We start from the raw sequence: 12,430 nt of genomic DNA, 5'->3' as shown, positions 1-12,430 counted from the left end.
TCTTTATAATTTCGTTATTATAATAAATCTAGATATATAATATGAATTTTCTAAATATTTTAAAAGTATGACAAATCTATAATTATTAATTAATAATATTCTATAAATCCAATTAAAAATATAAATTTCAATATGAGATTCTTTTAACATATATCATTTATATTTTATTAACATCTATTACAAATCATTGCTAGAATGAAAAATTCCATATTTTATCACATATTTTGATGTTACAACACGTTTTTATAAAACTGTGAATCTAATTTATACACTAAATAAACGAAAATAAAATATAAAAATAAGAGAGTCATAAAAATTAAAGTATTATCAAGTGAGTTTGCTTATTTTAGTGATAAATAATAGAAATTTCCATGTATATATATGTATATATATATACATACATGAAGACAATATATTTTTTCTTTTTTTTTAATTTTTTTTTAAAAACTTATTCTTTATGCAATTTCTATTTCAATATAATCTTGAGATGTATTATAATGGATATGCTATCTAGTAGGGCGTTGTTCTTCTATAAACGCAGTTAAACGTTGTCGAGTTTTTTTATTGTTTTGACAAGCTGAAGAAACTAAACCAATTAAGTGTTTAACAGAATATTCCTGTAAAATATTAATAATAAATAAAAGTATAATCATTATGTAAGTGTTATATAAATGTAATTTTAAGTACTTTATGATCTCTTATCCATTCCTCCAAACTATTTTCTGGAAGATAATATGCTTTAATATATAATTCAACATATTCTCTATGAGGCATTGGTCTTAAAGAAGTCGTTATCTCAAATTTCGATTTTAATTGCGTAAAGTCGAGTTGCATTAGTGCTCTACCACCATTTGAGCATTTTTTAGCATTAGAAAATCTGCGATAAAACATAAATATAAAAAAAAAATAAATAAGATCTAAATAATAAAATGACATACCCTTCTACTAATGTATGAGTTATTAAATGTGCTACATTTTCCCAAATAGAATTATATACATCATCTGCTAAAGGAAGACAACTCCCGATATTTTTTAATCTTTCATTTAAAACAGATATTTCCTAAAAAAAAAAAAAAAATTAAAGATGAAAAAAATAATAAATATAAGAAAATAATTTTCAATAAAGTAAAATATTTATTTTATATACCTTATTTTATATAACTTTATTTATATAAAGTTACAATAAATACCTGAAGTAATGCATCAATATATCTACTATGTTGGGACATAACATCAGTCACTTCCCAATTAACTTTGTTCATCAAATTTAAAATATTTGCAACATCAAATGTTTGGGATGCTACAGCCATATATACTGGTTTCCTTAGATCTATAGTTGATGCTATTGTTTGCATATAAAATTGATGAAGAAAACCACGTTGAGGACTAGCACCAATAAGATGTTCTAGATATGCTTTCAAACTTTCATATTGTTGGCCTAAAAATATTAAAGATTCCACTCCTACAATACGTTCCGTCAAACCATGAAGTTTTTCTGGTTGTGATAAATTTACAATGGAAGATAGTTGTGGCTGACGCACTTTATCAGAGTTTAATTTAATATTATCTTCCGTATCATTTTCACAAATAATTAAATTTTCTTTAATTCTTGCTAAAGATAACTTTAATTTTGGACTATACAAAGAATCACTATTTATTTGCTATTAAAAGAAATATTATTTATTAATAAATTTCTCGATAGAAAATAATTAATTTCTTAATAAAATAATTTACTAAAACTTACTAAGTCTGAAGTAAAAAATAAATGTACAGTATAAAAACATAATTCGTAAAACTGTATCATACTCTGTATAACGGTGATTGCAATTGATCGTAATAATCTAGACATTTGTAAATACTTTCCACAAATTCGCAATATACTTAGTGTCGTATTTGTAACCATAGGTCCTGATTGTTTTAGTTTACATTTTTTTTTATTTGTTTTGATATTATCTGAATCATCGACATATTCATGTTTTAATTCATCTGGAATATCATCGTCCGATTCATCAGAAAAATACGCTGGAGGATTATCCTATATAATACAAATTATTTTATATATTATATTGTCAATTATTATAAAAAGAATAAATTAATTCTAAATATCATACTTCATTGCTTATTAAAATATCTTCATCCATTGTATCATCTAAACCTATAGAAAATGGAGATGCACCTCCTTCTAAATATTTTTGAATCCATTCTGTGCTTATAGTACTATCATTTTCACCAACATTCGAATCAAAATTATTCCATACTTTACAACTAGTTAAAGATGGTTTTAAACTTTTAAATTCTTGTAGTTGCGTTGCTACAAAATTTGATTTGACAGGACACAGTTCCCAACCATCATTTTCTAAAAATATTCTAAGTTCATCCAATCTTGATGCATGATAATGAGAAAAATATGATAATGATTGTTTTCTTATAGATTCTTGCAAATTTTCTGATTTGAAACCACATAATTCTTCTCCAATTTCCATTAATCTGTAATTATTTTTCATTAATATAATTTAAATTAAATTAAATTTATATAGAAACATAAAATATTTACCTATTAACTATTCCTAAAACTTGAACAAACTGTTCAAATTTAATATAAGTCAAATCAGCATTTATCAAAAATATCGATATTTTCATTTCGACGTCGTGCCATACTCGAATCATACTGTTTTCTAATTTATGTTTTACATATTGTTTGCTGAAAGTTTCTTCTAGATTTTTTATATCAGTTTTTTGTTCAATTTTATTTTTTTGTGTATTGTGCCAATTTACTATCAAATAGTAAGAACTTAATATTGTCCAGAGTGATTTACATAATTCTGTTAAACAAATAATGCAACTTTCACGGGGTACTGATTGACAAAGTTGTTTATATTGTTTTTTTGTATCTCCACCTGCATATGAATGAACAACTGCAAAAGCAGTATTGTGAATTGCAGCAGTGAAATGCATATGCAATTGATCCATTGCAGATTGAGTTTTTCCTAATAAAGTATAAGCTTCTTGAATGGATGTATATATTGTTACATCAAATTGTGTACACATCTTTGACAATGTAATATCTAATGCTTCTTCTGCTTGTTCTAAAATATCCTGCAATTTTCCATTTAAAGCAGCAATGCAATGAAAATGTTTATATGTTTGTGCTGCACTTTGACATTCTAAAAGCAATGAAATTGCTCTAGGATAATTCTTTTCATTTAATAATTCTTGCAATCTATCTCCTGTACGTTGCTAAAAAAAATCACAATAATTAATTTATTATTATTTTAATAAATTATGAAATAAATATAAATTAAAATAAAAAATATTTACCAATGTTTTTATGGTATTTAAATTATTTAATAATTTTTCTACAATCTGTCGTTTTTTATAATTTGCTAAAATTCCTAAACTAGCTGTAGTAAATTGTCTTTCAGCTAATTTTAAATCTGCTCTTCCCATTCTACAGATTTCTAATACATCTTGTAACTGTTCTTGTATTAATAAAATTTTTGCAAATTCTTTGCTACAAGTACTTTGTTTTTGTAAAATAAGTTGTAGAACTTTTTTTGAAACAACTTGATGTTGTTGTTTCAGTTTTTTGTAACATTTTTCAATATCTTTAGATTGCAATATCTTTGGTAGTTTTTCTAATTCATGTCTACAAGGATCAAAATTATGATCTGTATTAAAATAAATTCCTTCTATAGATTCTAATATATCTTGATCAGGAATAGGTTCACTTTCTGTTGATTGATCAGCTTCTGATTGTATTTCATCTGATTTTTGTGATTCCGATGGATTCAATAGATCTGGATGTAAACCCATAAGTGGTATTTTGATTGCATTCTAAATAATAATAGAAAATATAAATATCATATTAATTTTTGTTTAAAATAATTTTTCTTTAAATATTATTTAAAAGAAAATTATTTTAAGAATTGTTATTTGAAAGAAAACTATTTTAAAATTTATTATAATATATTAATTAAAAAAATTAACTATAAAAATAATATCATGACATAACCTAAAGCATAATAAAAAGGAAAAAAAAATTACATTTATTATCACATTATTTATCATATATTTATTTACCTGTTTATTAATAAGACCGAAAAATTTACATTTTAAATCTTCCATACTGTAAATTTCTTTAAAATTTGGTGCAACACATTTTCATCTATTAACTCGATATCTTGTTATTTCTATCCATCCTGATATATCAATTAACATTTGCATTTCTTTGTAATTATTTAATTAACTCCATTTCGTAACTACATAAAATCTGTTACTGAAACATTATATAGATGCTTAGATCACATATGTATATCAATATTTTTTTCAGGTTATGTACGATATAAAATTTCCGCGGGAGTTATATCGTTTTCATAGTTATTGTATCATTTATGATATAATAGAATGATATTAATGATAGATTTATATAAATAATATATATATACTGCTATCTTCAAATAATACTAATTTTTTGATTCATTATATTTTTTTATTTCTAGCATATTCATAAAAAAATATAATAATTAATATTATATAAATAAAATAATTTAAATTATATTAAAAAAATGTTAAAATAAAACAAATATTTAATAAAATTTTAATTAAAAATTATTTATATATATTATTATTATATTCTTTAAAAATAAAATATGTATATATTATTTAATTATAATCTTATTAAACAAAAAAATAGTTAAATATAAAAAATCTATTAAATTGCTAGATAAATAAATATTAATATGATTTTCCTAGGAAAAATCAATAATCTATATAATATATAATATATATCTATATAATATATGTACGTTAGGAATTATGTATTTAACATTTTCTATTTATATTCAAATTTATAATTTTCAAATAATTTTCAAATTTATAAATTATTATAAATTATTATAAATTATAACATTTATTTTATTTATTTATTTTAGTGAATATTAATTTATTATAATTTTAATATAAAATTATAATCTTTTTTATTTAAAATTTCTTTTAAACTGAAAAATTATTTAATTTTAAAAATAATTATAATTTAATTATAAATTAAATAATTACGAGATATAAGAATAATATATTCTATTGTACTTATATTATAAATGTATTTTTTATAATTTTATACATTATTTTAAAATACTTTTCAAAATGATTTTTCAAAATATATATTTAAACGAAAAACATAGTCCTTTAATATTAACATTATTTTAAAATTTTTAATATTAATAAGTTTTTTATCAATAATATGAACAATATACATATAACAATATGCATATAAAAATATATAAAGATATAATATAATATATATAAAGAGTTAAATAATGATTCACTGTTTTATTTTTATTATTTGTTATTATTTTATATGTTATTTATTAAAATTTTAATATTAAATAATTCAAATCAATTAAAAAATTTTTATTTTTTTAAATTTTTTAAAAATATGATTTATATATGACTTAAAAAATTTGTAAAAATATCTGTCCCTACTCACATATAAAGAAATAATTCGAGATATGAAGGGTGGAGAAAGAAAAATTTGTTCGTGATTAAATTTTTAGAAATTAATAGATTAAATAGAATATTCTCCAAAATTTCATGAAATTTATATACTTTAATTTCCAAAAGTATTTATGCTGCTTGAATTATAATGATAAACAAACTTTACGTACGAGTATGAGGAGGTTGAAATCGATGAGATGTGGTAGAAAAGGATCGCGTGGGTGTTTCAGGGTAAAACGTTTGATATCGCCAATTTTAATTGGTCGTAGCCAACAAGACCTGCTGACTGATTGGTCAAATATATTTTACATATCTCCCACTATTGAGCTCACACGGCTGAAAGGAGTGGGGTCTTTACATATTTGACATGTAGTATGTGCTAAGTACGCAGGTGTGTTCATAGTGCTTGTATACTCGCGTCACGCGTCAGACACTCGGTGTCAAACGGAGACGATAGGTGGCTGTGAAAACGAAAAAAAAAAATCATAAAAGTGAAAAAGTAGAAGCAAAGAAACCATATGTGTATATTTGTTTAAAGAAACAGTGTATCAGGAATTATCACTAATATAATACTTAGCAAAGAAATTATATTCTCGGAAATTATATTCTTTGATATTATTGATAGAGAGTAATTCTGTGTTCTTATATTGTAATTAAAGAAAATCGCGAAGTGCGCGTGAAACTTGCCTTCTTGAAAAATTAATTTAATTATAATATCTATTGACTAAGAATGGTTCAGAGACTTTGCATTAGTGTAGCTGCGCTTAGCCTCGCCCTAAGTGCTTGCGTTTTTTTTCCGCGTGCTGTCATGGCGATCGACTTAAGTCGATTTTATGGTCATTTCAACACGAAACGTTCAGGTAAGTATTTATTCATGTTTTAAACTTAATCAATGGGAAACGAATATAATCTTAATTAATTCAATTAATACACCTTATTGTTAGATTGTAAACTATTTAGATGATAAAATTAATTGCATTTGATAGTAATATAATTATACTTATATTATTTTGCATAGATAAGGTATTATATTGGAATAATTTATGAATGTATACATGCACATAATATCATTTATCCAAGAATATTTTTCTTAAAATATATGTTTTCTTTATTTATGGTCATTGATAAATCATTTTTATCCAAAGTCTATGATATATCATGTAAGTTTTAATCTTGATACAATGATCCATTGTGTTGATGGATAACATCATTGAAATGGCAATTTGAGTCCACGTGGTACATTAAACATATCACGATTCATCTTCGTGATACAAACGTTGTGGTTTATTCAACGCAATGTGATAATTTATGCCAGCAATAGATGTTATTTTATCAATGGTAAATCCTTTGAATAATAAACAACATGAAATTTATTGTAGTTATGAATTGTAGAAGACTCGAATTATATAATTTCGCGAATTTAAATGTTTTTAAAATACGTAATTGATTGAGAAAATGATTGATGATACGATTAATTAAGAATATTCATCAATCAATGTCGTATATAACCACTAATAATTGCTATGTATGCTAATTTGGATATTATTATTTACGAAGTTAATACACATATTCATAATCATATATAAGATGATAAGGTTTATAATATGGAACCTTATTTTTGGAAAATCGATTTTGGAAACAAAAACAAATACAAAAATTCTATACAAAAATGTTATTTGAAGTTTATTTATTAAGTTATAAATTGAAATTTGCGTTAGACAAAATAAAATAAAAATAGAATGAAACGTTTTTAATTACATTGTCACATTTCATTCCTATTTTTCTTCATCTAAAATCAAATTTAAATTGCTTATAACTTAATAAATAAGTTTCAATTGATATTTTTGAATTATCTATCCAACTTTTATATTTATTTTATTCCGTAAAATTGAATTTCTAATGTATATATATATATGTATCTTGTATAACGCGTGCTCTGATATATGATATGTATTCAACATATACATCAAATGGAGATATGTATGATACACATATGTATACATTTTGTACATACAATATATTACATATTATTAAAAAATTTTTATTTAAAATAAATTAATTATATAAAGTAATAATAAAAGTGATAAAATTTGTTATTATTTTTTTTCATCATCATCATCATCATCATCATCATCATCATCATTATTATTATTATTATAGGAGATGCTTGTCGTCCATATGAGCCATTCAAATGTCCAGGAGACGATACATGTATTTCGATTCAATATCTATGTGATGGAGCTCCCGATTGTCAAGATGGATATGATGAAGATTCGCGATTATGCACAGCTGGTAAAATTTTCTAATTTTCTTTAATTAATTTTATTATTTTTTATATAAATAATAATAAAATTTAATTTTTGAATTTATTTCTGGACTTTTTTTGTAATAATAATGTATTCTTATTCTTATTAAATATAAAAATAATATAAAATGATAATTCTTATTAAGTTTTAAAATTAATTCTTTAATTAATTAAATTTTAAAATAAAAAATTAATTCAATGAAATATATCAAAATTGAAATTGAAAATTGAAATCGATTGAATTGGAATAGATTTCGAAAAAGTTTTTGCATTACACAAATCGAGTTTTAGGCATATCTAATTTATGCTTGTCCATAATTACTGTTTATATATAGTTGTTATATATAGTTATATATAGTTGTTTTAACTGATTAAGATCACTAGATTAATATATTCATTTATATATTGTAACATTGATTCCCCATTCTTTACTATAATATATATAAGTAGAAATTGATTATTTTAATAAATATAAATAACAATAATTTTTATTCTTATAATATATCAAAAATAATACAAAATAATATTGATTAAATTAGACATTAGATAATTATAAAAAATTTTTATATAATCTTTATATTTAAGATTTGATTAAAATATTTTATTATTTGTTTTAGCGAAAAGACCACCAGTAGAGGAAACTGCTAGTTTTCTGCAATCATTGTTGGCAAGTCATGGTCCAAATTATCTTGAGAAATTGTTCGGGACAAAAGCGCGGGATACTTTAAAGCCTCTTGGTGGAGTGAATACAGTTGCTATAGCGCTTTCCGGTAATTATTACAATTTTCTTTAAAGATAGATCAATCTTTAAAAACATTCATAATAGACAGATAAAAATTTTTAAGTAAATTATTATATATATTAAATAATATATAATATATAATATATATATATATATATATATATATATATATATATATATATACATATATAATAAATAACATTAAATCTTAGAAGAATTAACTATAATTCCTAGAATCTCAGACGATCGAGGATTTTGGTGCAGCCTTGCATTTGTTACGTACAGATTTGGAACATTTGCGCTCCGTATTTATGGCAGTGGAAAATGGCGATCTAGGCATGTTAAAATCAATCGGTATTAAAGATTCTGAATTGGGAGACGTGAAATTTTTTCTTGAAAAGCTCGTGAAAACTGGTTTTCTCGACTGAATAAGCTTTTTTTTAAACGTAGAGGCTATAACGTATATACATTGGCTGTATCGTGTTATAATCGCACTATCATATTTCTAGAAAGAATTTTGGAAGATTCTTTGACTAATCGTTGCAAAATGATCACCGCCTTTCTTCATTTTATTATTCTTTCTCTTTCTTCATTTCTATTTTCCTTTTCGATGTTTTCTTATTACTGTTTGCTTTTAAAAAAATACATCGAGCGAGTACCGAGATAAGTTAAGTGATATCTATTGCTATCGAGAGACATGGGAGTACTGAATGTTTAAACTTTTTCTAAATGTCAAGGTTAATACTTGTATATCTGTCTTTATCGACATATCATCACTCATTTTCGCGCTGCAATAGGCATGTGATTTACTTCTTAAAAATTATATTTTGTGATATTATACAATTTGAAAATCGGAATTTTAAAAATGAAGAAGATAATTGATGGAAATTTTTTGATAATGATGAATAATTATATGTAGTTATAACTATTAAATTAATTAATTATATTTTATTGAAATATTCAACTGAAATCAAACTATAAATATATATATTAGTTATAATATGATCAATATATTATGATCAATATACTCTTTTAATTAACTGTTTAATTAACATTAAGTTAAGTTTTTCTGTGATTAACATTGTATGATGTAACATGCAATCATTAGAAACACATACAGAAAGAAAGAATCCTTTATTGAAGAAATTATTTTTATTAATACATATGTTTTTCTCATTTTAATATTATTTATATATTTTAATTAATAATTTTAGATAAAAATTGAAAGAAATTTTATATTTAGATTGAATTCATCGATAACTAGTAATTTTAATTCATAAATCAAAGTTAAGTCATTCATTATTATTTATATTGATCTCTGATTTTTTTAAATTAGTGCTTGATGCAGCATAAATATGTCAATATTTGATATCAAATTAAATTTTATTATCATCGAACTCCCATTCTACTCGTATTTTATTACCGAAGCTGTGCTTTGGTTTTTCTATAATTTTTAATATTCGTAATATTCGAAAACACGTGCATATGTAAATTTATGTATAAGAAAGAATCTATCTATCTTGCAGTTCAAACAATGCATGTGTTTTTCGTTACAGAATTATTGTATACAATATACAAATATATGTATGTAGTATATATAAGTATATATATACATATATACACTTATACGTCATCTTTTACATGCTTGTAAAATTAAATAATTACTGCTGGTACAGTACCGTATGTAAAGGTCCTTCTACGAATTTCAGTTTTTCGTTGTATCGAAGTTGAATTGTTTCTAGATTTTACACCAATATTTCGTTGACTAACATTTAATTTAGATTAAACATATTTCATAAAATATCATAAATATATAATTATCTACAGTTAAATAAGTGAAAGACAATCAGATAAATTTCAGATAAGTCTTCTTCCACTATATGTTTAAAAAAAATTATTTTAATATTTAAAACACAAAATAAATGATTAAAAAATAGAAGAATTTTAGAATCTATAAATATCTATTGTCATATAGATTGCAGTTATTATTGGTTTTATTTGAACGAAATACTCGTATGTATTATTCCTCATCGATACACATCAAACAGAAATACGTAGATAAGCCAGATTCGTGTCTAGTTCCTTCTCGTTAAACTGCTCGTTATAATTTAATACTATTTGTAATACTTTGTAAAAGACTTACCTTGATATATTCTTTCGTTATTCATTATATTCGTTAACATAAGAAGATCAATGCAAGTCTTTGATAATCGGAAAATCTTTGGATTGATCATTCTACAATATAATTATTTTCACTAGAATATTATTGGAACGTACAAATTTTTATTTAACTAAGAAAAAAAACGATGCAAGAGGATAAAAAGAATATCTCAATTAATTTATATAATTTTTTGTTTACTTTTCTGTTAATTTAAATTTGAAACACATTATAGCAAGATTATTTATATAGTTTAAATTTCTTGCTATGCAACTGATTAACTTTAGTCCAATATAAATATACCATTTATATATATATATATATATAAAAAAAAATGCAAATATACATTTACGTATACGTACATACTTATATACGTATATGTATATAAAAAACATATATACATATGTCTATTTTAAACATGAGAAGTGAAGCAGGTACAAATCGAGCATAGTATCGCGTTCCTTCAGGGTATATGTTCTTTACTTAAGAAGACGATGGTAATAATGATAATGACAATGAAAAAGCAAGTATATAATGCTATAATGTATTAATATTTTCATTATGATAATGCAACATAACATATCAATATAAATACATATCAATAATCTAATCTAATTTGGAGATGAGTGTCGAATACTCTCTCTAGCAGTTAGTTCTCCATTTTAATCTTTAAAAATTAAAGAATATTCATAGTTTTTACAAAGTTCGCAAATTTGGAAACTATATATTAATTGTATCAAATACAAAATGGAGAACAAACAATCAGCTCTGCTTTAGAGAGACTTCAGTATACTGATGAAGTGCATCTCTATTTATTAAGCGTAATATCTTCTAGTCAATCAATGATATATCTTCTAATTAATAATAAATAAGTCTATACATATATAATTACATATCAACAGAGGAGTCACTTTTATCAGATAGAAAATATATTATTTTGATATATAAAACAAAAGTGAAGAAAAAATGGCAAAAAGAGAGATGCAATGTTCCCTCTAGATGTCAATTACGGTTCAATGTAGGGCCTGGACCGAAGACAGAATCCCGAGGGAAATTTGTGTAAGCTTTAAGAAAAACTTTTTTTTTTAAAGGATTAAGACGAATCTCCGCCTCGAAAACGTCTTGATTCTTTTTAATCTACTCCTCACCTTCTTCCACTTTTTTCCTTTATCCCCAATTTTGATGTGTTATATTTAAAATAATATATCATTCATCTCTGGTGGCAATTAAAATTAATGAATCTAGACGCGTACAATGTGCGGCGCAGTACATTTTCATTGTTTTCAAGCGACAGATTCTAAGATGCTTGTATACGCCGCATGTTTTTTTTTTAATCTTTATCATAAATAATCACCCTTTATTTTTTTTATTCCATTTAAATTAAAATCAATTTATCGTTTCTTTTATTAATTATATATTATAAGAATTAGATATATTTGTTATTATAGCTATCATAGTTATCTATGATATTTTTATTAATTAATATACTGTACAAGATTTATAAAGACAGAAATTGAAGTAAAAAACAGTAATTTTAGTTGAATGTGGAATTTATTTTATTTAATAAAGCATTATAAAAATTGTAACAATTGTAATAGAACATCTATATAATCCGTCCATAGCATTCAACTAAAAGATTATTATTTAAAATAAAATAAAAAAAAATTCAATTTTCAATTTGTCTTAAATATTTAATTTGTTTTTAATAATTTGTTTTTATTATATAAAATGT

At 23.0% G+C, this 12,430-nt stretch overlaps 2 protein-coding genes across 4 annotated transcripts; one reads left to right on the top strand and one right to left on the bottom strand.

Moving 5' to 3' along the window:
• Nucleotides 1–191: 191 nt before the first annotated feature.
• On the bottom strand, nucleotides 192–5,681 carry LOC122717950 (syndetin). Of its 3 annotated transcripts, none has more exons than XM_043942525.1 (10): nucleotides 5,664–5,681; nucleotides 4,081–4,276; nucleotides 3,319–3,834; nucleotides 2,555–3,237; nucleotides 2,112–2,487; nucleotides 1,745–2,035; nucleotides 1,191–1,661; nucleotides 939–1,060; nucleotides 688–877; nucleotides 192–617 (listed from the first exon to the last, which is right to left on the bottom strand). In XM_043942525.1, the coding sequence occupies exons 2-10, from the start codon at nucleotides 4,123–4,125 to the stop codon at nucleotides 507–509; spliced, it is 2,805 nt and encodes a 934-aa protein (XP_043798460.1). In that variant the 5' UTR covers nucleotides 4,126–4,276; nucleotides 5,664–5,681; the 3' UTR covers nucleotides 192–506. The 3 variants fall into 3 exon arrangements, with proteins under 3 accessions (XP_043798460.1, XP_043798458.1, XP_043798459.1); XM_043942523.1 differs by lacking the exon at nucleotides 5,664–5,681 and adding an exon at nucleotides 5,486–5,527; XM_043942524.1 differs by lacking the exon at nucleotides 5,664–5,681 and having other exon boundaries at nucleotides 4,081–4,305.
• A 238-nt stretch (nucleotides 5,682–5,919) lies between these two features.
• Nucleotides 5,920–9,475, top strand: LOC122718050 (prohormone-4). The gene is made up of 4 exons (XM_043942723.1): nucleotides 5,920–6,353; nucleotides 7,654–7,785; nucleotides 8,416–8,568; nucleotides 8,775–9,475. The coding sequence occupies exons 1-4, from the start codon at nucleotides 6,224–6,226 to the stop codon at nucleotides 8,966–8,968; spliced, it is 609 nt and encodes a 202-aa protein (XP_043798658.1). The 5' UTR covers nucleotides 5,920–6,223; the 3' UTR covers nucleotides 8,969–9,475.
• Nucleotides 9,476–12,430: the final 2,955 nt, after the last annotated feature.

Source organism: Apis laboriosa, unplaced genomic scaffold, assembly GCF_014066325.1.
Source record: "Apis laboriosa isolate Shangri-la unplaced genomic scaffold, ASM1406632v1 scaffold5_cov152, whole genome shotgun sequence".
NCBI classification, from domain to species: domain Eukaryota; kingdom Metazoa; phylum Arthropoda; class Insecta; order Hymenoptera; family Apidae; genus Apis; species Apis laboriosa.
Note: the sequence above shows the minus strand (reverse complement) of the source record. Positions and strands in the feature narration are given on the sequence as shown.